Below are 27,979 nucleotides of genomic sequence, written 5' to 3'. Positions count from 1 at the left end.
ACTGCAGTCTCAGGGTACTGCACGGGACCAGTCCTTGCCGCCTGCTGGTACTCTGCGATAGGCTGTCAAGTCTTGTGCCCAGTACTTGAACCATAACCTCCTTCTCTTGCAGTTAATGTGGATAATGATTTAACTATCAGTTCTTCCATCAACTTTATTCCAAATAATGGGGCCTCAGTTCTTGAACATTTTGGTGATGCAATTTTCGTGGATTTGAACATTGGTGCACTTATTATTACATTTGTTATGGATTCTGGGTCTTCTAAGTCTGTTAACAATGTAGATACTTATAGTTTAATTGATTCTCCGCAACTGTTCTCTTTTGGTGTACAAAAACTGTAATCAACATTAAGTGTCACTTTGCGGGAGTCCTCATGTGCAAGTGCAGTGCAGTACAATCAGCACACCAGTACAGTTGCTTGTCACGCGCTCGCGCTCATCAGCTACCAATTTGGGCCTTAATCTTTTCCAACGTCTGTGTTCCTGTGTCCACGATTCCAGCGCCCACGTGATGCCCGATGTGGTCGACGGAGGTGTGCCACGAACTCCTTCCGTGTCTGACCCGAGCCGCTGGTACAGGGGTATCAGCTCCCCTTCCACTCCGTGGTTCCCTCCGGTATAGAAATTTAAAAGACAGCGAGTTCACAGTGAGTTCGCAGCACTACGAGTCCGTGATTGCAGGCCAGACTAAGAAGCCAGTGAGTATCCTTTATTGCAGTCGTCATTGAGCGGTTTTGTCGCTAGCACAGTGGTCATAGAGAAAGTCATCTCGGAATGTAACTCGATGGATGCATACTTATAAGAGAAACTATCAGACTTGTACTGCATGTCAGGTTGACGACTTAGCTACTGGAAGTTACATGTTCCGGAAAGAGCTATCTTTGTTCAGCTGTGCCGTAGTTCTACGATGCATTTGAGCGTTCTAAGAAACGCAGTTGTTGTCCTTTGGCGATTTATTTGTATAGTTGTCTCCGACACTATACTGGCGTAGTTGTTAACAGACATTGCCACTTATCAACGAATAGTGTCGCCAACAATAGAGGACTGGTGGTTTGTTTCGGCAACAGTCGGTCATTGTAACAGATGTGTCGACAAACGGAATAGTGGCACAGTCGACACAACTACAACATATTAAAAAATCCAACTAAAAGCATTATATTTTTGCATGGTAGTACTGGTTTTAGTATTTTTCACTAATTAATGAAAATGAGTACTCTTTTCGATTAAGGATGTCATTTCAGTAGCGAATTGGGAAATGTTGTATATGTTTCAAAAATATTCATCCTATTTCGCAAGATTAATCTATGTGAACTAAGATAGAAACGTGCGGTCAGTTTTAACTTGCGCTACTAAACTGAAAGGTTACCTCGAAGCCCGTTGTAAGTTATCGTTTCGTGAAGTTGGCGGTAGGGGGCTTGCTGGCGCAGGTAACTCGATTGCTAGCTCTTTCGTTAACCAATGAGCGTCCACTCGCGATCTCGATGACACAGCAACAAGAGGCCATTAGAGTCCTCCGTTTCAACAGGTGAAATCTTCTTCCAGTTTTCGTCAAGAATACGTATTGTACCCCCTACAGCTTAGTGCATTCGAGGATGGCATTAGCAGTTTCAAGACACTGGTAGTTTATGTAATGGAGAACCATGGGTCAGTCCCGTGAGCTGATCTAAGGCGTACAGCGCTTTCCATAGAGTTTTGCACGAAGTCACAAAAAGTCTACACGTGGTGCCAGCAAATTTTAGCCTTTCCTCTTGCCTGTGTGCCGTGTTTAGCGGCGGTGTTTGTTTTTGAACTATACAGGATTAAATTTCTACTAGTCCTTTGCGACGATGATGAACAACAATTCTTAGGATTTTGTCAGTTAATTCTGGGCATGAAGAGTGAAGATATCATTTCCTCTCATGTTAAGTGTTCAGTGAAGAGGATAAGTTCCATTCAAGTGTAAAAGTGAATCGTGACAACGTAAGAATATGAGGAGCCCAGCAGCAACGTATGTAATCGAGCACAAGAAACTCTACAGAGCTTCATGTGTTTTGTATCGTTTTCAGAGATAAAATTAACGACCCGATATATTTTGCGGAAAAGAGGATTATAGGAAACACGTGGTTGGATATATAGGAGATTTTTTCTCTAATTGCGGGAACAGGATGAAAATTTCATTTTTAAGTAGGACGGAGTACCACACACTTGGCACGTGCGTGTAAGAACATTTTAAGCAGTCAGCTGTCCCGACGACGAATCGGTCTCAATTGAGTATGGTCTCCAAGGTTGACTGGTCTGCCGGCATGTGATGCATTAATGTTGACTGGTCTGCCGGCATGTGATGCATTCGTAGGGGTTTGTGAGAAACACCGTTTATGTTCTTCGCCTCCAAGAGTCCCGTTTGAAGTACGACGCTGACTACTACAGCCGCGAATGTTTATTGATATGTGGTGTCTCTCCTATCAAACATGTCCAACAGAACAGAAACCACTCGTTGCACAGTGGCCGTAAAGTAATTGAAGAGTTGACATGGAAAAGGGCGTAAGTGCCAAATCGGTCGTTATTCCAATTTTGGATTGAAAATGTCCTATGTGCCATCGCCAGTGGCCTGGAGAGAGAGCTATGTCCAAAGCGTCTGCTTGTAGTTCCCACTGACGCCGCTAGATGGCATCTGATGTAACTCCACGATTGGTGGCGTGGAAAAGGACGCATGTGCCATTTAGTATTCAGTAAGAAAAATGGCTCTGAGCACTATGGGACTTAACTTCTAAGGTCATCAGTCCCCTAGAACTTAGAACTACTTAAACCTAACTAACCTAAGGACATCACACAGATCCATGCCCGAGGCAGGATTCGAACCTACGTCCGTAGCGGTCGCGCGGTTCCAGACTGTAGCGCCTAGAACCGCTCGGCCACCTCGTCCGGCATTCAGTAAGAGTCAGTGCTACGCTTAGTGAAGTCTGAGTGTGTTTTGACGCTTGCTGAAGTATTATATAGAGCTAAGATGCCAAAGAACATCCCAAAAGTGAAGGAAGAGTAAAACCTCCAGACACGGTATGTTTCAATCAGTTCTTTGTTAAATATAACAACATAATCAGCACATTGTTAGCATTAAACTCCTTCAATATTGTTGCTGATTGCGCTGTGTTCATTCTATCCAGGCTTCCTGTAAATGCCGATATGCATGTCAATCATTGATCAAGAGCGACATCCAGAAGTTATATGAGAATTTCTCACGTTTAGCAAAATATGCACAAAGCACGTATGTAATGAGTCGAATTCAACTGACGAACATTACAAGAAGACGCCATGGGAGCTATGAAGATCCAGCAGACAGCAGAGGTCAAGTGTCAGCTACGTACACTATTCTATCACGGCAAGGTGCCGTACGGGTCTGTAACAGTACCTTCTTAGCTGTGTTCGGAATATCGAAAAAGAAAAACCAACTTCTCTTGGAACGTTTAAAGAAAGGAAATATAGTGTTCACGGATGCCCGAGGAACTTCCGCCGTATCACACAAGCAAAAATATGTCACTGACATACATAACATAAAATGTCATGTACGATCATTTCCAACAGAAGAAAGCCATTATTCAAACCAGAAGTCAGAAAAGGATTACCTCAATCTTGACTTAAACATTAATCGGCTTTATCATGCATTCAAGGAGACATATATTGATGGTCGATTTTATCGCAGAGTCTTCAAGAGAGAATTTCCCGATCTGCATTTTAGACGGCCGGGAACAGATACCTGGCGTACCTGCGATAAGTTCAGCTGTGAAATAAACGCCAGTAGTGGAGCGTCCAGATTCGCTGAAATTTCTGCAAAAGAGCTTCACCTCAAGAAAGCTGAGAAAACTGTAAGACTTCTCCATGCTTCCGTTAAATCTAGTCAATATGCTTCGAGCACCGTAGCGACTGTAGCTATCGATATGCAACACGTTATGTTCACGCCCACTTTAACACATAATAACTTGTCTTATATGCGCCAGCTGTCGAATTACAACTTGTGTATTCATGTGGGAAATTTTGCAGTCATGTGTATGTGGCATGAAGGAATTGGAGGCCTTGGAGACAACGCTATTGCGTCATGTCTTTTAAAGATTCTGGTCAATCGATTGACACCTAAGCGCTGGTCAGAATAAGAACAAGATGGTGTTGCTGGTCCTAATGTATCTAGTAGTGAGAGGATACTGTGATTCCATTTAACTGAAGTTTCTGGTCTCTGGGCATTCTCATACACCTTGTAACCGAGACTCTGAAGTTATTGAAAAACGAAAACACTTTTGCAAAGCTATGGTACCAGAAGAACTTCAGAGTGTAGTGAGATCGTTGCGGTTCACAACCCATTTCAGGAGGTGCCAATGGCAAAATCTGATTTCTTTGATGTCTCCCGTGCCTGTGATGAGTTTATGAACACAACAGCATTACAGTTTACTAACAAATAGGGGATCAAAGTGTCTGTGACAGATTTACCACAAATTAAAACAAAAAAAAAAAACCTTCAACAAAATGGAAGCATGGGGGAATCATACTATTTTCAATAAGGGAAAATATGGGGAATTAGAGAACATGCACGCCTTCAACAATGAGACACATGTGATGGCATCAGCGATGCCAAGAAAAAAGATTATTGAGTATGTTGGATTACCTAGATCCAAAATATCAACAGTTCTACAAGGACATCTGCTCTTCATAACTTTTTATTGTTGTGTATAACAATGACTTTAATACATTTTGTTAATATCTACAGTGAGTATTGTTCAAAACACACAATTAAATTGATTCTACCTAAAAATTACTAGAAGTAAAGCATTTCTAAAGTCCCAGTTCATTTTTTTAACTCCTGAAAAATTTACTTTTTGGCACTTACATCCTTTTCCATGTCAGCTCTTCAATTATGTAACAAGAAATCAGGACTTCAGCTGCCAACAGGCATTGAAATGTATCAGGGGCGAAGGGTGAAAATTTGTGTCGGACTGGGACTCGAATCCGGATGTCCCGCTCCTCTAGAACGGTTGCCTTAATAACCACCTCGGCAATCTGGACACTCTTCCCGACCGACCCAAGTCCTCATCCTTTCACGCGCAAGTAGCAACCCCTTCCATTAGCCCCACTGCTCGTAGCACTCGCTGAGTCCCACATGTATTCGGAAGACACGGAGCGTCCGCACTGAAAGTACCTAGAATGCTGTAAACTCGAGACGTATTGGTTACTCGGAGAGCGCGAGCGCGACTCACTGAGCAGGAGGAAGTTGGCCTCGCCGTCCGTGAGCCCTGCCAGCAGTGGCACGCGGTGCACGCGGCCCGCCGCCAGCAGCCGCGACGGCGCGTCGGGCAGGAAGGCGCCCACGCACGCCTCCGCCTCCGTCTCCACGCAGGCCGCCAGCACCGGCAGCATCGGCTCAACCGGCTCCTGTGAACAAGAGGAGACCCGTTGTCAGCTCAAATGTACCTTTGAGTATAAACTACGAGCGTATATGGCCAGAAGTTATCCCAAGGCTAGTCTCATTTGAATATTATACTGATACAAAAGCGGCGTACTATCGCAAATAACTTTCCCGCCGACACGATATATAGTACTGTATACAGGGTGATTCAACTGCCCCTACCTGTAAGTTTTCTGCAACCCGCAACGCCTTCAAAAACCATACGCGAGATTTTTATATTCTCTCATTTGGTACAAGGGTCACTCCAAAAGAAATGCACACTATTTTTTTTTAAAATCCATCTTTCATTCTACATGTTTCAAATTTTTACAGTATGTAGATACATTCTTTAGGAACAATATTTTCATTTCTCCACATAATTTACATCCTTGTCAACTGCCTTACGCCATCCTGGAACCTGCGCCTGGTTCTGGACCAACCTGTTGGAGCCACTGGTTGGAAGCGTGCACAAGGGAGCCATCACCTTCAAACCTAGTTCCACGAAGAGAGTCTTTCAGGTTCCCTCAAGAGATGATAGTCACATGGAGCCAAGTCAGGACTGTAAGGCGGGTGATTCAGTGTTCTCCATCCGAGTTTTGTGATGACTTCCATGGTTTTTTTGACTGACGTGTGGCCGTGCATTGTCGTGCAACAGCAAAACATCCTGCTTTTGCCGATGTGGTTGAACACGACTCAGTCGGGCTTGAAGTTTCTAAATTGTCGTCACATATGCATCAGAATTTACGGTGGTTCCACTTTTCACGATGTCCACAAGCATGACTCCTTCGGAATCGAAAAACACGATACCTGTAACTTTTCCAGCAGAAGGTGTGGTTTTGAATTTTTTTTTCTTGGGTGAATTTGCATGATGACACTCCGTGGATTACCTCTTCGTCTCTGGTGAAAGATGATGGAGCCATGTTTCATAACCTGTCGCAATTCTTCCAAGACATTCGTCTCCACCATTCTCGTACTGGTCCAAAAGTTCGCTGGATACCGTTTTTCTTGTTTCTTTGTGAACCACTGTCAACATCCTGGGAACCCACCTGGCACAAACCTTTTTTAACGCCAACACTTTCAGTATTCTGCAAACACTTCCTTCCCCTATCCCGACGTAGCGTGACAATTCGTTCACTGTGATGCGTCTGTAAGCAGTCACCAATTCGTTATCTCTCTGCACATTGTCTGGAGTGTGTGCAGTACGAGGCCTGCCGCTGCCAGGACAATCCTTAATATTGCCGTGCCATCTATCATCAAGTAACCTGCTTGCCCACCGACTAACTGTACTCCGATCGACGGCAGCATCTCCACACACCTTTTACAACATCTTGTGGATGTTTCCCACTGTCTCGTTTTTACAGCACAGGAATACTATGACAGCACGTTGCTTCTGACGAACGTCAAGTGTAGCAGCCATCTTGAAGACATGCTGTGACGGCGCCATTCACGGGAACAGGTTGAACTAAGTTTGAAAACAAGCGGGAAGGATGTACCTACACACTGTAAAACTTTCACACACGCAGAATGGAAACTGTATTTTTACAAAAATAGTGTGCATTTGTTTTGGAGTGACCCTCGTACATGCAAAATATTAGTTTGACAGAAAAAAATTAACAGGACATTTTTGTAACAAATTTAGTGTAATTAAAACTTTTATTGGGGTACATTTCCACTGGAGGCCATGATTTTGGAGTCATTCAATAAAAACGTGTCTGAAGTCACTTTTGTACGTTTTCCTATGGCCTCTAGCGAATACGTAAACCATTACAAAATTTCCTACAAAAAGGTTCTGTTAATTTTTTCTGTCGGACTAACAGTTTGCGCGTGGTATTTGAAGGCGTTGCGGGTTGCGTAAGACCCATAGGTAGAGGCAGCTGGGTCACGCTGTATAATTAATCTAGTTTATCGCTAACTACAAATTTTTTAGCCATTTCACTAGTTAAATTTACGTCACGCAAAACTTGCGAGTGCTGAATACTTTACTTTGTGTGGCGCACGGAATATAATATCCAGACCTGAAGTTATACCATATTTCCTTCGAAGATTATGATCTTCGAATGATATAAACGAATCAGTATTCAGAAATAAGCTTTTTCTAAATGTATCCAATCACTTCTTGGCAATTCTAGAGAAAAGTTCATTGGTGTGGAATGAGTAAACACTTTATTACGTCTCCTATGTTTGAATATCGCTGGTGAAAATTCAGTTGCCGGCCGAAGTGGCCGTGCGGTTCTAGGCGCTGCAGTCTGGAGCCGCGAGACCGCTACGGTCGCAGGTTCGAATCCCGCCTCGGGCATGGATGTGTGTGATGTCCTTAGGTTAGTTAGGTTTAACTAGTTCTAAGTTCTAGGGGACTAATGACCTCAGAAGTTGAGTCCCATAGTGCTCAGAGCCATTTGAACCATTTTTTGAAAATTCAGTTTCACTGTTTATGAAAAATACGAGGGTTGTCCTGAAAGTAAGTTCCGATCAGTCGCGAAATGGAAACGACTGGGAAAATCCGGTAAAGCTTTGCACAGATGTGTTGGTCAGAGTCTCTAGTATGCCCGTCAATCGTGTCGCGTCGCTCTCTTCAGTTTTGCGTGAACAATGAGCACGTAAAGATGCGTAGGGAATAGCGTCTCCCTCCAAGTATGAGGGCCTGGTTAGAGATTTCGCCGGTGTCATGCAGCCCACATAACACAAATGTCGAGCAGTCCCATCTTTATGCCAATTCTCGGCTGCACACTGCAGGGCAATGAAGACGCTTCTGCAGCGTTTCCAATGAAAAGTGGTTGATCACCCACAATACAGTCCGTAATTGGCTCCCCCTGAGTCTCATCTCTGCTCATAAGAACCGCTGGCTATGAAGACAAAATTTTTCCACAGACAACGAGCTCCAGACCAGTGCAGATAACTGGCCGAAAGCATAGGCGGCTGCTTTCTATGGCTAGGTTATTGGAAAGTTGATACAACACTACGACAACACTCCAAGTTAGAGCGGCGACTGTGTAGAGAAGTAGGTGGAAGGTGTACCTAACTGTTGCAAATAAAACGTTTCTGGTTTTCACTATGGTTTCCATTTCGAGACCGATCGGAACTTACTTTCTGGTTCAAATGGCTCTGAGCACTATGGGACTCAACTGCTGGGGTCATTAGTCCCCTAGAACTTAGAACTAGTTAAACCTAACTAACCTGAGGACATCACAAACATCCATGCCCGAGGCAGGATTCGAACCTGCGACCGTAGCGGTCTTGCGGTTCCAGACTGCAGCGCCTTTAACCGCACGGCCACTTCGGTCGGCACTTACTTTCTGGACAACCCTCCTAATTAATAATAACTGATTCATGATCTTATCTTATATTGCCAAGAAGAAGATTATTTTCGACGTTACTACTAAAACAAATGGCAGAGGCACATGAAAAGTTGTTTAATGTCGAAAAGTGCCAGAAGTCAGGAGCACGTCGTTGGTTTTACGACGAGTATTTAGAAAAGGATGTTTTGTGTTTCACGGACGGGAAAGAGACACGAACTATTTGTCGTTAATAATTCTATACTTCTGTTACCTTGAAAATAATCCTATTGTCTATTAATGTCGGAAAATATGAATTTCAAGTATAACTGATCGCACACAAACCAACGATTCGTCGGTATATTTGAATGTCCACTTAAACAGGCGATAAATTGTAGTCTTTATCATTATTTCATAAGCAAAAGGGGCCCGTTTCACTACAAGACATGCCGTTTATGGCGCCCGAATTTTGTGGCTAGACACTGGTATGTTTCCGGCTAGTAAATGACGCTCCTCTGGTTTAGCCAAGTGACTAAACGCAGCAAAACTCTAACGAGTACATCTTCCGTTTGTTGTTTTGTTTGTTACGGGTTCCAATTAGTCGGAAATGAAACAACGAAATAGGAACCGTGATGTTGTTGGGAGATATACGAATTTGGCCCCTGCATTTTCATCTTTTGAATTGTATCATAAAAACGAACAAACCTAACAAGTATACCTTTTACTGAATTGTAAAGTTTGAAACCTCCCCTTAGAAAAATTTATGAATTACTGTGCTGGTAAACCCCTTACGTTATTTGATTTTCAAACAGCTGAGCAAAACTGAACGTGCACAGACATTTCTCTCTTTACTTATTCATATTATCAATAACCTGACACACAATATTTTTAGCACAACGCAATCTGACTTTCAGTAATCCCTACAAAAGAATGGCCCTGACTAACAATAACCTATACCTTTCATGAATCACTTACCTCACAAAAACCTCCGTTACTCGAACTACTGCAATACAGCGAGCGCCAATACTGCCAGCTAAATAAAAGATTCTAACTACTGAAATCACTAACTACTGATAGGCATAGTTAGCAAATGAAAGATTTTGATAGAGAACAAACAATGTATTTACCTTAATAGTGTTCAAAAGTCATATTATATATATCAATTCATGACATCCAGTCTTACAAATTTACTGTCTCTGATGGATACACGTCCAGATCATCCGCTCTCAAAACTCCGCCACATCTCTCCCCACATCCACCACTGCTGGCGGCTCACCTCCAACTGCGCAACGCTACGCGCTGTTCACATCCAACTGCCCAACACTACAATAGCGAATATTATAACAATGCCAACCAGCCACAGACTGCACACAGCACTGTCAGTGATTTTCATACAGTGTGCTACGTGGCGTTACCAACATAAAAACCTAAACAGCCTACTTAAGTTGTGTTGATCTCAATAAATGAATAAAAGGCCGAGCAACGATTAAGATTAAATAAAAAATGGGGAAATGGCGATGGAAGTGAGGGGAGAGGAGAGGGCGGGGGATAGGTCGTGATACTGAAGTGAATCAATGAACCTAGTACCTAGTTACACCACTCACCACATGTGATTGACTAAAGGACGTTGCGTCCACTCTGCATAGCCATGAAAGGTGATCGACGGAGTCAAGTGCACCACACTGGCCTTACCAACCTCCGACCGACTCGTGTCACAGTGCCATCCATAGTCTGTCCACTTTCATAGCTAGTTCCGCCTTTGGCGTCGAGCGAGCAGGTTGTTCCTACTTCCTCTTATACAGCAGCGCCGCGTGTGTCGAACTTGTGTGTACTGAGTCTTGTGTACGTATCGGCCGGTGTCACATCGTTCTTGCTTAGTGGAGATTTTTGTTGGTTTGTTCTCTGCCGGCGGCGTACTTTGCCCGTGTCAAGGTGTATGTCGAGTCTCCCAAGAGTATTCATCGTCGGAGTACCATTCGTTTCAGTTTTGACTTGAGTACGCGTCTAGTTCAACCGGGCTCTCTAGAAACTGGGTGATATGATTCGAAATACATCCAGTCAGCTAGATATTGCTTGTTTTGAGTCTCATTTTTATGCATTTTTGTGAAGTTCCAAGATCCCTTGCAAGTAGACAGGTTTCTCTCTCGGATGGTTCTGAGTTGATGTTTACACATCGTGATGGTTACGTTAGTCCAGTCCTTCTTGCAAATGCGGCTATCGAGAAGAAACGCTGGACTGCTCAACATCGCTTTCAGTATTACATTTATATCCGAACCGTAGAAATGTGTGTTCAGAAGAATATTTCCTCACATCCGAATACTTGTGGTTACCAAAATGGTTCAAACGGCTCTGAGCACTATGGGACTTAATTTCTGAGGTCATAAGTCCCCTAGAACTTGTTGTTGTTGTTGTTGTGGTCTTCAGTCCTGAGACTGGTTTGATGCAGCTCTCCATGCTACTTTATCCTGTGCAAGCTTTTTCATCTCCCAGTACCTACTGCAACCTACATCCTTCTGAATCTGCTTAGTGTATTCATCTCTTGGTCTCCCCCTACGATTTTTATCCTCCACGCTGCCCTCCAATACTAAATTGGTGATCCCTTGATGCCTCAGAACATGTCCTACCAACCGATCCCTTCTTTTGGTCAAGTTGCGCCACAAACTTCTCTTCTCCCCAATCCTATTCAATACTTCCTCATTAGTTATGTGATCTACCCATCTAATCTTCAGCATTCTTCTGTAGCACCACATTTCGAAAGCTTCTATTCTCTTCTTGTCCAAACTATTTATCGTCCATGTTTCACTTCCATACATGGCTACACTCCATACAAATACTTTCAGAAATGCCTTCCTGACACTTAAATCTATACTCGATGTTAACAAATTTCTCTTCTTCAGAAACGCTTTCCTTGCCATTGCCAGTCTACATTTTATATCCTCTCTACTTCGACCATCATCAGTTATTTTGCTCCCCAAATAGCAAAACCCTTTTACTACTTTAAGTGTCTCATTTCCTAATCTAATTCCCTCAGCATCACCCGACTTAATTAGACTACATTCCATTATCCTTGTTTTGCTTTTGTTGATGTTCATCTTATATCCTCCTTTCAAGACACTGTCCATTCCATTCAACTGCTCTTCCAAGACCTTTGCTGTCTCTAACAGAATTACAATGTCATCGGCGAACCTCAAAGTTTTTATTTCTTCTCCATGAATTTTAATACATACTCCGAATTTTTCTTTTGTTTCCTTTACTGCTTGCTCAATATACAGATTGAACAACATCGGGGAGAGGCTACAACCCTGTCTTACTCCCTTCCCAACCACTGCTTCCCTTTCATGTCCCTCGACTCTTGTAACTGCCATCTGGTTTCTGTACAAATTGTAAATAGTCTTTCGCTCCCTGTATTTTACCCCTGCCACCTTCAGAATTTGAAAGAGAGTATTCCAGTCAACATTGTCAAAAGCTTTCTCTAAGTCTACAAATGCTAGGAACGTAGGTTTGCCTTTCCTTAATCTTTCTTCTAAGATAAGTCTTAAGGTCAATATTGCCTCATGTGTTCCAGTATTTCTACGGAAACCAAACTGATCTTCCCCGAGGTCGGTTTCTACCAGTGTTTCCATTCGTCTGTAAAGAATTCGCGTTAGTATATTGCAGCTGTGACTTATTAAACTGATAGTTCGGTAATTTTCACATCTGTCAACTCCTGCTTTCTTTGGGATTGGAATTATTATATTCTTCTTGAAGTCTGAGGGTATTTCGCCTAGAACTTAGAACTACTTAAACCTAACTAACCTAAGGACACCAAACACATCCATGCCCGAGGTAGGATTCGAATCTGCGACCGTAGAGGTCGCGCAGTTCCAGACTGTAGCGCCTAGAACCGATCGGCCACTCCGGCTGGCTTTGTGGTTACCAGATTTATTTTACGTATGCAAGGCAAGAAGGAACCTGTTTCTTTTGTAATGAAACTGGCCATCTCAGATACAATTGTCTGCGACGTTTTGCGGTCTTAAAGTCACCCTATGAAAAACGTCGTCCGTTGACTTTACCTGAATTAGTGTCTTCGCAGTCTGCTGCTAGTATTTCTACAACTTTAGAGGACGTTGGGGAGACATTGTGCCCCACTCCACGTGACTTTCCGCCGTTATCGGGACATTCAGATGCAGTTCTGCTGCCGTTAAGACGCCGGCACCGATGGGACAATTTAAACACTGGAGGACTCAGGATGTTGAAGATTTTGAAGTCACCCATCCACAGTCTTACCTCTCCGAGAAGATGCTTCTTCCAGTGGTTGACGCTTTGAGTACTCACGAGGCAGCGAACCTTGATGAGCCCCCTACCCTCCGCGTCAAGAAGCTATGTTGTCGCGGAATAACGTGGAACAACGTTTGCAACCTGAGCGTGTAGCGTTGTGCCGAAAGAAACAAAGCATGAACTCTGCATCTTCCGGTGGGGAGAATTCAGGTCCTGTACCTTCGTCTCCACCGTCTGCCAGCGTTGTGGAGTGGACGTGATGCGTAAATTCTTTCCTAGTTATACTGTCATGGCTTACGCGTGTCAACTACCTAAATGTTAACAGGATAGCCGCACGGGATTAGCCGAGCGGTCTGGGGCGCTGCAGTCATGGACTATGCGGCCGGTCCCGTCGGAGGTTCGAGTCCTCCCTCGGGCATGGGTGTGTGTGTGTTTGTCCTTAGGATAATTTAGGTTAAGTAGTGTGTAAGCTTAGGGACTGATGACCTTAGAAGTTAAGTCCCATAAGTTTTCACATACATTTTTTTTTTTGTTAATAGGATAAGCTCCTCATTACGGCTTGCTGCGTTACGATAGTTTATTTATTATTCCCAAGCTAATGTTCTGTGTTTGCAAGAAGTATTATTTGATGTTTTTTTGTCTCCCTAAGTATTATATGTATTTAATGTTGCACTATTCTACTGGCATGGCCGTGCTTTATGGGAATGGTATTCCGTTGAAGGACTTCGAAACGCTGGATGACGGTCGGGTATGGGGTGTCATATTTTAAGTCTCGCTTTCATTTTTCTGGATCTGGTCCTACGTATGACCGCTGCCGTGCGGGTGCGAACAAGCCATTCCCAAGAGCGTTGTTCCTCAGTTATGGAGTGACGTGTTGCCTTTTCCCAAACCTCGGCTTCGCACTTGCACTCATGCATTTTAGCTTTTCGCGGATGATGCTGTAGTATACAGAGAAGTTGCAGCACTAGAAAATTGTAGCGAAATGCAGGAAGATCTGCAGCGGATAGGCACTTGGTGCAGGGAGTGGCAACTGACCCTTAACATAGACAAATGTAATGTATTGCGAATATATAGAAAGAAGGATCCTTTATTGTATGACTACATGATACCGGAACAAACACTGGTAGCAGTTACTTCTGTAAAATATCTGGGAGTATGCGTGCGGAACGATTTGAAGTGGAATGATCATATAAAACTAATTGTTGGTAAGGCGGGTACCAGGTTGAGATTCATTGGGAGAGTCCTTAGATAATGTAGTCCACCAACAAAGGAGGTGGCTTACAAAACGCTCGTTCGACCCATACTTGAATATTGCTCATCAGTGTGGGTTTCCGTAACAGATCGGGTTGACGGAAGAGATAGAGAAGATCCAAAGAAGAGCGGCGCGTTTCGTCAGAGGGTTATTTGGTAACCGTGATAGCGTTACGGAGATGTTTAGCAAACTCAAGTGGCAGACTCTGCGAGAGAGGCGCTCTGCATCTGGGTGTAGCTTGCTGTCCAGGTTTCGAGAGGGTGCGTTTCTGGATGAGGTATCGAATATATTGCTTCCCCCTACTTATTCCTCCCGAGGAGATCACGAATGTAAAATTAGAGAGATTCGAGCGCACACGGAGGCTTTCTGATAGTCGTTCTTCCCGCGAACCATACGCGACTGGAACAGAAAAGGGAGGTAATCACAGTGGCACGTAAAGTGTCCTCCGCCACACACCGATGGGTGGCTTGGGGAGTATAAATGTAGATGTAGATGTAGAAGTAAACCGGATGAAATGAGGAGGACTCGTGAATTTCATTATGCTGTCCTTCGTGCTCTTTATACAGTGATCCAGGCGTTCCTTTAAAAGTTGAGGAAGTTCACCGCGTGATGGTGAAATTCCTGAAACTCAAAAGACTAGAATTAGATTGTCTTCGTTTGCTTTCCCAGCTATGTTCGATTCTCCAGGATGACTTCACGTCTCTGTATCATCTAATTTGGCTTCGAACGCTATTTCAAAGGACGTGTCTCATTGTCATTCGTGTTTTAGATGGACGTGAGTGGTCATCCCAACGTGATATAATGCGTGAACTCCCCCAGTATTTTGTTGATCTTTAGACTGGATTAGCACCAGATGGTGCCGATTTTACTTCCTTCATCGATAGTGCTGTTACGCCAGCTCTCCATGAGGAGCCTTTGGCAGCTTTTCACCGTGATGAGGTATCTGAGGTAGTTCGCTCCCCTTCCCGCAAATGCCGGGTTTGGATGGGCTACCCAAAGAATTTTATGTTTCGTTTTGGCCTCTGATACGAGATACGATGACATCTATGGTGAATGAACTGGTGCAGGGGGTACACGTCCCACCTTTTTAAGCTCGGAAAAACTGTTTTAATTCTCAAAAAGACGGGACATCTGTCTGTGAATCAGGTCCATCGATAGAGCTACTCGATTTTGATTAAAAAATAGTAGCGCGGGTGACAAACAGCTGTTTGTCGGTTTTATTTGCTGTCATTATCAGAGTTGTCTTCTGGGTCGTACTCTTGTGACTCCTGTTGCTGAATGTCGTAACATCATCTAGACTGCTTAGACTGTTCCTGTGTCGATATCTCTACTTTTATTGATTTTAATAATGCGTTTGACCAAGTCAGTCATGATTTTCTGTTGCTTGTATTAACGGCTGCCGGTCTCAATAATCCTGCACGACGGATCATCAACTCTCTAATGACTGGTTTGCGGAAGTCTATTCACGTGAATCGTCGTCTTACCCCCCCCCCCCCCCCCTCCTGCCCTCTCCCATAAAAGTGTGTCGGGGTATCCTGCTGGGACCTCCTGTATATAAGTAGTTATCAGTGCTATTTGTGGATCACTTACTGCAGTCCATAGCTGCTCGATTGGCTGGCTGGTTGTTACTGGGAGAGAGGTTCAGCGTTCGCGCGTATGACGATGAAGATATGTTATTTCTTCGTACTCATGACGACATACCAGTGCTCAAGGAGCTTTTGGATGCATCTTGTCGTCTTACGGGAGCACACATTAATGACAGGAAGTGTCGATTACTCAATTTACGGGGATTTCTCGTAGCTGAGGTTTCATGGTTTGTGGCAGTCACCCTTCATCGATCGTTGGGTGTTACTATTAACTGTTGTCCGATGAAGATAACTACGTTAAACTGGAAGTCAATTGCGGACAGGATTGAAGGAGCAATCCTTGAACACGAGCGTTGCTTCCTTTCGTTACTCCTTAAGGTTCGGACCTTGGAAACTTACGTGCTGAGAGAAAGCGTATTTTATTGCCCAAATTTTTCCCCTTCCTGCAGCGATATCCCGTAAATTACAATGATTATCCTGCGAGATTATTTGGCGATACTCTATGTTTTGGGTGCGCTGTGAGGTTATGGTGAGATCCCGGCTGATGCGAAGTTTGGATCTCCCTGATGGTCAGATCAAGGTTTCTTCTTTATTTCGCCAACGAACTGTTTTAACGTGTCTTCGCGTCCCCCAGTCACTTACAAATGGCTAGCCTTTTTGACCGTCTCTTACCTACGAGCTTAGCGCTTCCTATAGATGCTGGTAGAATAAATAATAAAAGTATATTAAGAAATTTCTTATTGATGTCAGTTATTTGGGGGGGGGGGGGGGGGGTTGATATTCTTTCCCAGTCACATCTATCTGTAAAAATGCTATTATCCCGCTGGACGCTTCCAAATGGTGCTTCCTCTTCAGAGCCCCTGTCGCTTGGGACAGATCGGAAGGTTGTTTGGTCCTATTCCAACCTAGCTGTTCTTCTGAAGGGAGTGGCGTCCTCACGATACTAAATCGTTCATAACCTTATCCCCACCTACGTTCAACTTTTTCTCGTTGGCCTTAGTGAGACAGAACGATGCAGTCGTTGCCAAGAAACGGATACATCATGTCATCGGTTGCTTGCCTAGGAACACGATCATTGGAGTTGGCTCCGCAGGGTTGCCGGATCTCTCCCCATTTGAGAAAGTAAATATTGTGGCCAGGGCCCTCCAACCAGCTCGTTATTTTGGCGATATAACGTGCAGATTGGACAGAATTTGGCACGATATGCCTCAGAAGGACATCCAACAAATCTATGAATCAGTGCCAAGCCGACAACCTGAATAACAGCTTGCACAAGGGCAAGAGGTAGACCATCGCGTTACTGCTTTTGACAAGTTGTAAAGCTCTCTCTCTTGAATACATCATCTAATTCTTCTGAAACTGAAATAATTTGTTTGTCTGTGCGTGTAAATAACATCGCCGATTTCTGCCCCATTCGAATATTTTTTTCCTGGTAAGTCGTTCTTTTCTTTCGCATTGCCATAGTCTGCATGAAATGCTACTAATGGTGAGTGCACACTTCTATTTTAAATCGCATAAGATTTGAGGTAGTAAAAATTGTTACATGACAAACGTACCTCAAATTCTTAGTCGAATGCTTTACTGATATTTTCTCATAATTTCAGTTTGTTGGTAGATGTACTAAGGCGATGAACTTACCAATTACATAATCAAATAAGTATTACTGCTATTGTATTAAAACATTTTGAAATTTGATTGCTATTGTTGGTCTATTATTAAAATACATTTCTATCACGTGTTATGTGTCTTGACAGCATGTTAATAGTAGGGGTATGGGGGCACAGGTGTAACTTTGATATCAAATTGATATGCAAATTCATTAAATTGATCAATTAATTCACTCCCCCCCCCCCCCCCCCCCCGGACCACTACCACGCCCAGAGATTTCTAGATTACAGCCGGTCGTCGTAAACTTCGTTCCACGACATTGCAACTGGACACCTGCGAGTCATCTTCAGGTGAGCTGTTTCGACAAGCTACGTGGTAACAGAGCAAAACTTTTAAGGTCTAAAAGTTTTTTAATGAGATGTCAGGACCATAGCATAATAAGAAAATTTTCCAGAGTGTCACATTTTAAGACTGTGCCACTGCACGGAAGATAATGGAGAAAGTGTGTAATGTTATTGTGATGCAGAGAATTTTTTATTCGAACGAAGAAAGCGATTAAGACCACATGGCAGTGTACGGCCAAGACTGTATGTTCTTCCTAAGCTGCACAATGAAGGTCTCTCTTTGCAGCCTATAGTGAGTAATATCGATGCTCCCACATATGATTTAGCCAAACATCCGGTTTTCTTACTGAGACCATTGGTTGGCAAATGTCACCATCATACACGGAACTCTGTCGATTTTATCAACAGCATGGGGGCCCCCCACCCAAGTAGTTCGGATTTTCTAGATCAACTACTTTAGTTTTAACCAAGAATATTTTGAAAAGACTGACGGCGTCGTCATGGGCAGCCCCTTGTCTCCCTTAGTGGCTAAATTCTTTATGGAGGATTTTGAGGGAAGAGCACTTGAATCTGTGGTTTCTTAACCAACTGTTTTTTGGAGGTGGTGGATGATACTTTCGTCATGTGGTCCCACGGAGAAGATAAGTTAAAGGAGTTTGTACATCATCTTAACTCCATTCATGAGAACATTCGATTTACTATGGAATTAGATAAAGATGGTTGTCTCCCATTTCTGGATATTTTGGTTAGACAGAATAGTGAGGGCTCTGTGGGACATCCTGTTTCCGGCAAGTCCACTCACACTGATTTGTACTCGCTCTCCTCAAGTTGCCATCACCCATACCAAACCAACAGTGTGATTAAAACCCTGGTACACAGGGTCCATAAAATGTCTGATGCAGATAGTTTACCTAAGGAGCTTGCACATTTAAGAACAGTGTTGAGAGACAATGGATACTCGACCCGGCAAATTAACAGGGCATTCTCAGCTTAAACCAAGAACCGGAAAATAGATAAAGATGAGAACGTCACTGGAAATATTTCCTTAAAAATGGCAAGAATCCTAAATAATTTTCAGGTGAAAAAGATTTTCCACCCACCATGTAAGGATTACGGACCTGCTGGGACCAGTGAAGGATTATTTGTTGTTGTGGAAGGCAAGAATTTTAAAATAATTTGCCAGTGTGGTTTGCGCTGTTTGCGCTATATAGGACAAATAACTCGCACAGTGGAAGAACGTTGTACAAAACATAAACGTTGCACTCGCCTTCTGCAACCCAGCAAGTCTGCAATTGCGGAAGATTGTACCTCCAATGGACATTCAATATAGTACGAAAAAAAACGCGGAAAATCTAATGAACTGTGACTGCAGCTACCAGCTGGATAATGCGTGGAATCCCGTCATCTCCTAGATTTGCCCCAGATGAAGACTCCAGAATACTCTGATAACTGAGGCGACGGCAACGCCGAAGACAGCTGATCGTTGCAGGTCCACCTGCGAGGGCGGTTCCGCCAGGTGGTGTGGTCCTTCTGTTATCAAGACTCTGACACATGTGCAGTAGTACTATCAGCGAGCTATATAAGACGAGTGCAGAATGTCTTGGTCTCCACGAACACAACTGTACCATGTACATCGTCCGCCGACTCGATGTCCCCTACCCCCCGGTTTCTTCACTCCTCTCTGCCTCCAGCCCGTTGCCACGCCTTTACCGTTGTGTCCTGCCATCTCTCCATCTCCACCTGTTTTCCCAACGCAACTTCCAGCACCTATCCCTCCCAGATGATGAGCTTCACTCTGATCTCTACCCTTCCTACCAACTCTAGCTCCACCTCCCCCCTCCTACTCCTCAGGGCTCCCCCTCCCTTCCTCTTCCATTCCACTGAGCGGTTTTCCTCCCTCCTACGCCCCCCTCCGTTTCCCATACCCGCCCTCCGTGTCTCTGTGCTCCCTCCTGACTTGCTTTCCACCTCCCACCCCACCTCTCTCCTGCTTCTTGGTGCGCCCCCGAGCCCCCTTTTCTTCTTCTACTCCCACCCCCTTCAAACTTCCCTTCTCCACTGCACCTTTCTCTCCCCTCTTTTTCCCACCTCTCAGGTCCTCCATCCCTCGGCACGTCCCTACCAGTAGTTTTTTATTCTTCGTGAGTGCTTCGTTGCTTACAGTAGTAGTGTGAGGAGGGCTAGGCGAGAGGCGCTCAATGAATTAGAAAGTAAAGTTCAATGTACTGACTTGGCAGAAAATCCTAAGAAATTTTGGTCTTATGTCAAAGCGATAGGTGGTTCAAAACAAAATGTCCAGACACTCTGTGACCAAAATGGTACTGAAACAGAGGATGATAGACTAAAGGCCGAAATACTAAATGTCTTTTTCCAAAGCTGTTTCACAGAGGAAGACTGCCCTGTAGGTCCTTCTCTAGATTGTCGCACAGATGGCAAAATGGTAGATATCGAAATAGACGACAGAGGGATAGAGAAAAAATTAAAATTGCACAAAAGAGGAAAGGCCGCTGGACCTGATGGGATACCAGTTCGATTGTACACAGAGTACGCGAAGGAATTTGCCCCCCTTCTTGCAGCGGTGTACCGTAGGTCTCTAGAAGAGCGTAGCGTTACAAAGGATTGGAAAAGGACACAGGTCATCCCAGTTTTCAAGAAGGGACGTCGAACACATGTGCAGAACTATAGACCTGTATCTCTAACGTCGATCAGTTGTAGAATTTTGGAACACGTATTATGTTCGAGTATAATGACTTTTCTGGAGACTAGGAATCTATTCTGTAGGAACCAGCATGGGTTTCGAAAAAGACGATCGTGTGAAACCCAGCTCGCGCTATTCGTCCAGGAGACTCAGAGGGCCATAGACACGAGTTCCTAGGTAGATGCCGTGTTTCTTGACTTTCGCAAGGCGTTCGACACAGTTCCCCACAGTCGTTGAATGAACAAAGTAAGAGCATATGGACTATCAGACCAATTGTGTGATTGGATTGAAGAGTTCCTAGATAACAGAACGCAGCATGTCATTTTCAGCGGAGAGAAGTCTTCCGAAGTAAGAGTGATTTGAGGTGTGCCGCAGGGGAGTGTCATAGGACCATTGCTATTAACAATATGCATAAATGATCTTGTGGATGACATCGGAAGTTCACTGAGGCTTTTTGTGGATGATGCAGTGGTATATCGAGAGGTTGTAACAATGGAAAATTGTACTGAAATGCAAGAGGATCTGCAGCGAATTGACGCATGGTGCACGGAATGGCAATTGAATCTCATTGTAGACAAGTGTAATGTGCTGCGAATACATAGAAAGAAAGATCCCTTATCATTTAGCTACAATATAGCAGGTCAGCAGCTGGAAGCAGTTAATGCCATAAATTATCTGGGAGTACGCATTAGGAGTGATTTAAAATGGAATGATCATATAAAGTTGATCGTCGGTAAAGCAGATGCCAGACTGAGATTCATTGGAAGAGTCCTAAGGAAATGCAATCCGAAAACAAAGGAAGTAGGTTACAGTACGCTTGTTCGCCCGCTGCTTGAATACTGCTCAGCAGTGTGGGATCCGTACCAGATAGGGTTGATTGAAGAGACAGAGAAGATCCAACGGAGAGCAGCGCGCTTCGTTACAGGATCATTTAGTAATCGCGAAAGCGTTACGGAGATGATAGATAAACTCCAGTGGAAGACTCTGCAGGAGAGACGCTCTGTAGCTCGGTTCGGGCTTTTGTTGAAGTTTCGTGAACATAGCTTCACCGAAGAGTCAAGCAGTATATTGCTCCCTCCTACGTATATCTCGCGAAGAGACCACGAGGATAAAATGAGAGTGATTAGGGCCCACACAGAAGCATACCGACAATCCTTCTTTCCACGAACAATACGAGACTGGAATAGAAGGGAGAACCGATAGAGGTACTCAAGGTACCCTCCGCCACACACCGTCAGGTGGCTTGCGGAGTATGGATGTAGATGTAGACGTACAGTGGTTTTCTTAAGTGTCTCTCGCTCTGTGTGTTTTTATACTGTGATTGACTTTTAACTTGTGTGTGTCACTCCAGTGTATTTTAAGTGTCCCACAGATCTGCAACTGTGTTATTTTAACTGTAAGTCGACTTTTTTAACTGTCGTCCAATGAGTGTCCCTATGTTAGTGTCTATTTTAACTTCCATTAACCCCATTATTGTGTTTTTATAGCCCCCTTTGTCCACCCTTTTTATGTACAAGTTTCCATATGGGGCAGTGGAAAGAAATTACAGTAAAGAAAAAAAAAGTCTTCGTCAGTCTTCGATGGCTCAGCTGAAGATGACTGGCAGGCGTCAAGTTGAAATATCGTGGAATGAAGTTCACGACGACCGGCGGCAATCCCTAAATGTTTTCGAACAGCTGTTTAGCTTTCTTTCACAGATACATACGGATAAAGCAGTGAGACAGCCTCGAAAAGCCAATACAAATAGCTCGGATACAGTCTTCAATAAAGCGGCAGAGGGAGAGAGGCGCCACACCTGTGGGTCCAGTGCGTCGTAGTAACGCGGCACCAGAACGTCTGGGGCGGCGCCGGGGCCCGCGAGAAAGGCGGCCACAGCAGCGGCGTCGCTGCCGGCTCCGGGGTTGAGGTGTGTGGGCAGCCCCGCCGCCCTCAGCAGACGCAGCGCACGCTGTTCGGGGTGGGGCGGCGTCGCCCACGAGCACAGCGCTGAGCCGCTCATGCACAGCGCGCGGTCGAACAAGCCTGCCCCCACACAATAAACACTAGCCAGCTGCCACCCTTAAAGGAAAGGTTAACGGAGAGAAGAGGTACTGTCTGTGATGAATATAAGGACAGCTCACCAATTGCGTGAGGTAGTCGAGCTGCAACAGTTAAAGATGGAAAATGTGAGTAGTCAGAGTGGGCATCTGTCACATGTCAGGCGTCTGGAGGCAGATGATTCTTCATTCAGTTGTTATACGAACATGAGCATGTATACTTTATGCTCTACGCCTGATATTTTATATAATGGTAGTTTTACTTAAGACATACAGATATACTACGCCTTACATGTTCTTGAAGTGTAATGCATGAGATCCGAAGGTAGCAACATAGTTTGCCGAAACCGGTAATCTAAATAAATGTTTTACAAAAGCGGACGTGGCTGTTTGAAAATTTTTTACTTCTGTTTCCGTATTGATCCAGATCGCCTACAATTTGGACAACATCAAATACATACAATCATTTTACATTATCTACATCTACTTCTACATCTACATCTACATCTGCATTTATACTCCCCAAGCCACCCAACGGTGTGTGGCGGAGGGCACTTTACGTGCCACTGTCATTACCTCCCTTTCCTGTTCCAGTCGCGTATCGTTCGCGGGAAGAACGACTGCCGGAAAGCCTCCGTGCGCGCTCGAATCTCTCTAATTTTACATTCGTTATCTCCTCGGGAGGTATAAGTAGGGGGAAGCAATATATTCGATACCTCATCCAGAAACGCACCCTCTCGAAACCTGGGCAGCAAGCTACACCCAGTTGCAGAGCGCCTCTCTTGCAGTCTGCCACTTGAGTTTGCTAAACATCTCCGTAATGCTATCACGCTTACCAAATAACCCTGTGACGAAACGCGCCGCTCTTCTTTGGATCTTCTCTATCTCCTCCGTCAACCCGATCTGTTACGGACCCCACACTGATGAGCAATACTCAAGTATAGGTCGAACGAGCGTTTTGTAAGCCACCTCCTTTGTTGATGGACTACATTTTCTGAGGACTCTCCCAATGAATCTCAACCTGGTACCCGCCTTACCAACAATTAAGTTTATATGATCATTCCACTTCAAATCGTTCCGCACGCATACTCCCAGATATTTTACAGAAGTAACTGCTACCAGTGTTTGTTACGCTATCATATAATCATACAATAAAGGATCCTTCTTTCTATGTATTCGCAATACATTACATTTGTCTGTGTTAAGGGTCAGTTGCCACTCCCTGCACCGAGTGCCTATCCGCTGCAGATCTTCCTGCATTTCGCTAAAATTTTCTAATGCTGCAACTTCTCTGTATACTACAGCATCGTCCGCAAAAAGCCGCATGGAACTTCCGACACTATCTACTAGGTCATTTATATATATTGTCTACAACCCAAGGAAGCAAACCTAAGGACAACCAGACAAAACATTGGTCACCTCCACGAGTCATTACGCTGATACCGTTTATCACTAACTCTAGCGCTGATAATGACCTCATTTCGCCGAGGCAGACAGCCCATAACTTTCTCCAGGTATACCATACCCAGCTGAAGCCACTTATTGATATTAGCATTATATCCCGTACAGCTACATAGCTACAGGGATGTTGATTTCTATGTTTCATCCTCTGTTCCAACTAGTCTCAGACATTTTCTTTGGGATTACGATACAGTGATTTAGCGGGGAATGAATTCGTACAGTCCAGTAAACACAGTTGTAATCTGGAAGGTGAGAGTGGTCACATCGTACTCATAAAGGTGTAGAAGAAAGGAACACTGACAACACTGAACCAAACATGCTGGTCCACATTCATGATTCTGAATTTGCAGCACAAATCATGGTACGTCAGTTGACGCCTTGCATCATTTGAAGACAGACAAAATCACGACTCATTTGACCTCACTACGCCCCTCCAGTCACGTAGTGTCCGGTTTCTGTGTTGTTTTGGCTACTGAAGACGTGCGGCTTTACGTGCTGTGTGACCAATGACCAGACTCTAAATGTTTGCACACGGATCCCTTCGTAATGTTTGGTCGTAAAATTGCTGCGTTGGATGCGAATCCACGGACAGAAGCACTTCCTGTCTGGTTCGAAGCCGACTGAAGTTGACAGGACGGCACACTCGACTCCAGTCGCTGTCGGTTAGGATCTTTCTGCGAGTGGTAGATCAATCCTCGAAGACGCGTTCGGCAAGCGATGTTGATACGTCAATAAATCTGGGTGTGATCACGGTTTTCTCCAAGCACTGTAGTTCCTTACTGCCATTGTGTCACGCCTTCACGCCCACCCATCACACTGTGGTGATGTAGCTCACTAGATTGACACACACATCACTTCACTGCCATGACTTACGCTAGCAGTGGAGGTCCACATGTCGGCCTTGCACTGATTCTAGACCGTCTACAGCGTCTCAGTTAAGGTGGCTAACTATTTGTCTGTAATTTCAGGCTGGTCACAGTACATTCTCGGAGCTCTGAGAGAAATCACCTGCGAGGGAAATGAAAAAAAAAAAATGCTAAGAACTGGCGAACTCCAACAGGAAGCACTGGCAGGAAACAGGTGACCCAGTGAATTGTCCGATGTACCTAAATGGGATCACGTCGGGATGCGACTGGTTCGCAGCGGCAAGAGTCCATTACGGGGATTATTGTCACGAAGCAAAAGACATAAAGATATAACGGGTCACCTGTTTTTAGGAATTTTCACTATATCATCCAACGAATTTTTAAATTCTCGCAGTTTGGTTTTCACTGTGGACTACAGAAATATCTATGCAACAAACTGCCGTCGACCCTTTTTGTTTTACACTGATCTGTTATGTGGCAAATAGTGTCTCAAACGTTTGTAGATTTTGATCCCTGTTTTGTATTTTATTAACCATTTGTTGAATAAATATTGTAGAACTAATAGTGCCCTCCGCCACACACAACTTCGTGGCTAGCGAAGTATATATGTAGGTGTAGAAAAAACTCAGTCTTAAATAACTCCGAACTGAAGCGAGACTAATGGTTTAAATTTGGTTCACCGGTGTATTGGACCCTGGTCGTAGATAAGTTTTAATCGTTTGAAAATTTCATTTGAAATTTGAAAATCGTTTGAAAAATTCATTTGGATCTTACTTTCAAAAAAAGCTGTTTCTTTGGGACGTTTCTGTAGCGCGCCACTGCTGTACTCTAAACGTGTACGACTCGGTTCAAACTGTAGCACGAGGGTAGATAAACGAATAACGTCAAAAAATTGTTTTATTCAATAATGTTTATCTGTTGTCGAGATACTATGGTTTAAAGTGGAGCTAGACCTAGCATGTAAAAAATGGTTCAAATGGCTCTGAGCACTATGGGACTTAACATCGGAGGTCATCAGTCCCCTAGAACTTAGAACTACTTAAACCTAACTAACCTAAGGACATCACACACATCCATGCCCGAGGCAGGACTCGAACCTGCGACCGTAGCGGTCGCGCGGTTCCAGACTGTAGCGCCTAGAACCGCTCAGCCACCCCGGCCGGCACCTATCATGTAAAACTCATTGTTGCGTGAACTGAATGCGCGGAAACGGTTTAGAGAGAATCAAATTAAAAAATGCGTTCTTAGAATAAAACTGACAACTCGCTTTCAAAAAATTGATTTCATTTTTATTTTACGTGAAAAAATCCTTCTTTTGTGAGATTTTTAGCGCACCATCTCTGTGTTTCAAACTACTGCAAATTGGTTCAAATTTTGTAAGAGGGCAGACAAATACATGTAATTGATGGGTCGTCTTTTTGTTTTGTGAAAGTCTTATCCGTTGACACGATATAAGCAACATAGTTCTAAAGAAAACAAAAACCTATATCTACATCTACATCATACTCCGCAAGTCACTTAATAGTGTGTGGCGGAGGGTCCCTCTATCTGATCCCTCCAACCCTGTTCCATTCACGAATAGAGCATGGGAAGAATGATTGTCGGTAAGCCTCTGTATTGGCTCTAATTTCTCGAATTTTTTCCTTGAGGTCAATACGCGAGATGTATGTGGGGGGAAGTAATATCTTGTCTGACTCCTCCTGAAAAGTGCTGTCCCGAAATTTCAATCGTAAATCTCTCTGTGATGCACAACGCCTCTCTTGTAACGTCCGCCAGTGTAGTTTATTTGGCATCTCCGTAACGCTCTCTCACCTGACGTCAACGATATAGGTCTATAATTGTGTGGATCTGTCTTATGGCCTTTCTTAAAAACGGGAATGACCAGTTCTTTTTCCATTCGTTAGGTACCTTTCGTTGTTCAAGCGATAAATTACTGCTAGAAGGGGAGCAAGTTCCTTCGCAAAATCTTTATAGAATCTTATAGGTATCTCATCTGGTCCTGAAGCATTTCCACTACTAAGCGATTGTAGCTGCTTTTCAGTTCCGCGATCGGTTATCTCAATATCTGCCATTTCGGTGTTCTTACGGCGATTGAAAGGAGGGACAGTGTTACGATCTTCCTCGGTGAAACAACTTCGGATGACCGAATTCAGTATTTCGGCCTTCTCTCTGTCATCTCCCTTTTCGGTGCCGGTGTGGTCGCTGACGAATAGATGATTTTGACCCACTTACTTATTTTACATACGACAAAAATATCTTAGGGTTTTTACTCAGTTCGGTTGACAATGTCTTACTTTCAAAATCATTGAACGTTTCTCTCATTGCTTTCCTCACGCTCATTTTCGCTTCGTTCAGCTTTTGTTTGTCAGTTAGGTTTTTACTTCACTTGAATCTGAGATGAAGTGCTCTTTGCTTGCGTAGCTCTTTTCTGACACAGCTATTAAACCTCGGTGGATCTTTACCATCCCTTAAAACCTTACTCGGAACTTAACTTATCTAGGGCGTATTGAACGATGCCTTTGAATTTTTTCCGTTTGTTCTCCACATCTTCGTCCTCTTCACTGAGTATTTGAAGCTGACTGCTGAGATATTCTGGAATTTGTATCCTGTCACCCTGTAAGTAGCCCGTTTGTACACTCCTGGAAATTGAAATAAGAACACCGTGAATTCATTGTCCCAGGAAGGGGAAACTTTATTGACACATTCCTGGGGTCAGATACATCACATGATCACACTGACAGAACCACAGGCACATAGACACAGGTAACAGAGCATGCACAATGTCGGCACTAGTACAGTGTATATCCACCTTTCGCAGCAATGCAGGCTGCTATTCTCCCATGGAGACGATCGTAGAGATGCTGGATGTAGTCCTGTGGAACGGCTTGCCATTCCATTTCCACCTGGCGCCTCAGTTGGACCAGCGTTCGTGCTGGACGTGCAGACCGCGTGAGACGACGCTTCATCCAGTCCCAAACATGCTCAATGGGGGACAGATCTGGAGATCTTGCTGGCCAGGGTAGTTGACTTACACCTTCTAGAGCACGTTGGGTGGCACGGGATACATGCGGACGTGCATTGTCCTGTTGGAACAGCAAGTTCCCTTGCCGGTCTAGGAATGGTAGAACGATGGGTTCGATGACGGTTTGGATGTACCGTGCACTATTCAGTGTCCCCTCGACGATCACTAGT

At 44.1% G+C, this 27,979-nt stretch overlaps 1 protein-coding gene across 1 annotated transcript in view; it reads right to left on the bottom strand.

Annotated features, from left to right (window-relative positions):
- Positions 1-372: 372 nt before the first annotated feature.
- The window catches only part of LOC124594069 (esterase FE4-like), a 79,774-nt gene continuing 52,167 nt past the window's right edge, over positions 373-27,979 (bottom strand). Inside the window, exons 6-8 of the mRNA XM_047132419.1 lie at positions 22,220-22,446; positions 5,220-5,394; positions 373-611 (exon numbers count right to left, since the gene is read on the bottom strand). Coding sequence (XP_046988375.1) covers positions 373-611; positions 5,220-5,394; positions 22,220-22,446 — 641 coding nt within the window. The remainder of the gene's footprint in view (positions 612-5,219; positions 5,395-22,219; positions 22,447-27,979) is intronic.

Source organism: Schistocerca americana, chromosome 2 (genome assembly GCF_021461395.2).
Source record: "Schistocerca americana isolate TAMUIC-IGC-003095 chromosome 2, iqSchAmer2.1, whole genome shotgun sequence".
NCBI classification, from domain to species: domain Eukaryota; kingdom Metazoa; phylum Arthropoda; class Insecta; order Orthoptera; family Acrididae; genus Schistocerca; species Schistocerca americana.
This window is presented reverse-complemented; position numbering and strand designations above follow the sequence as displayed.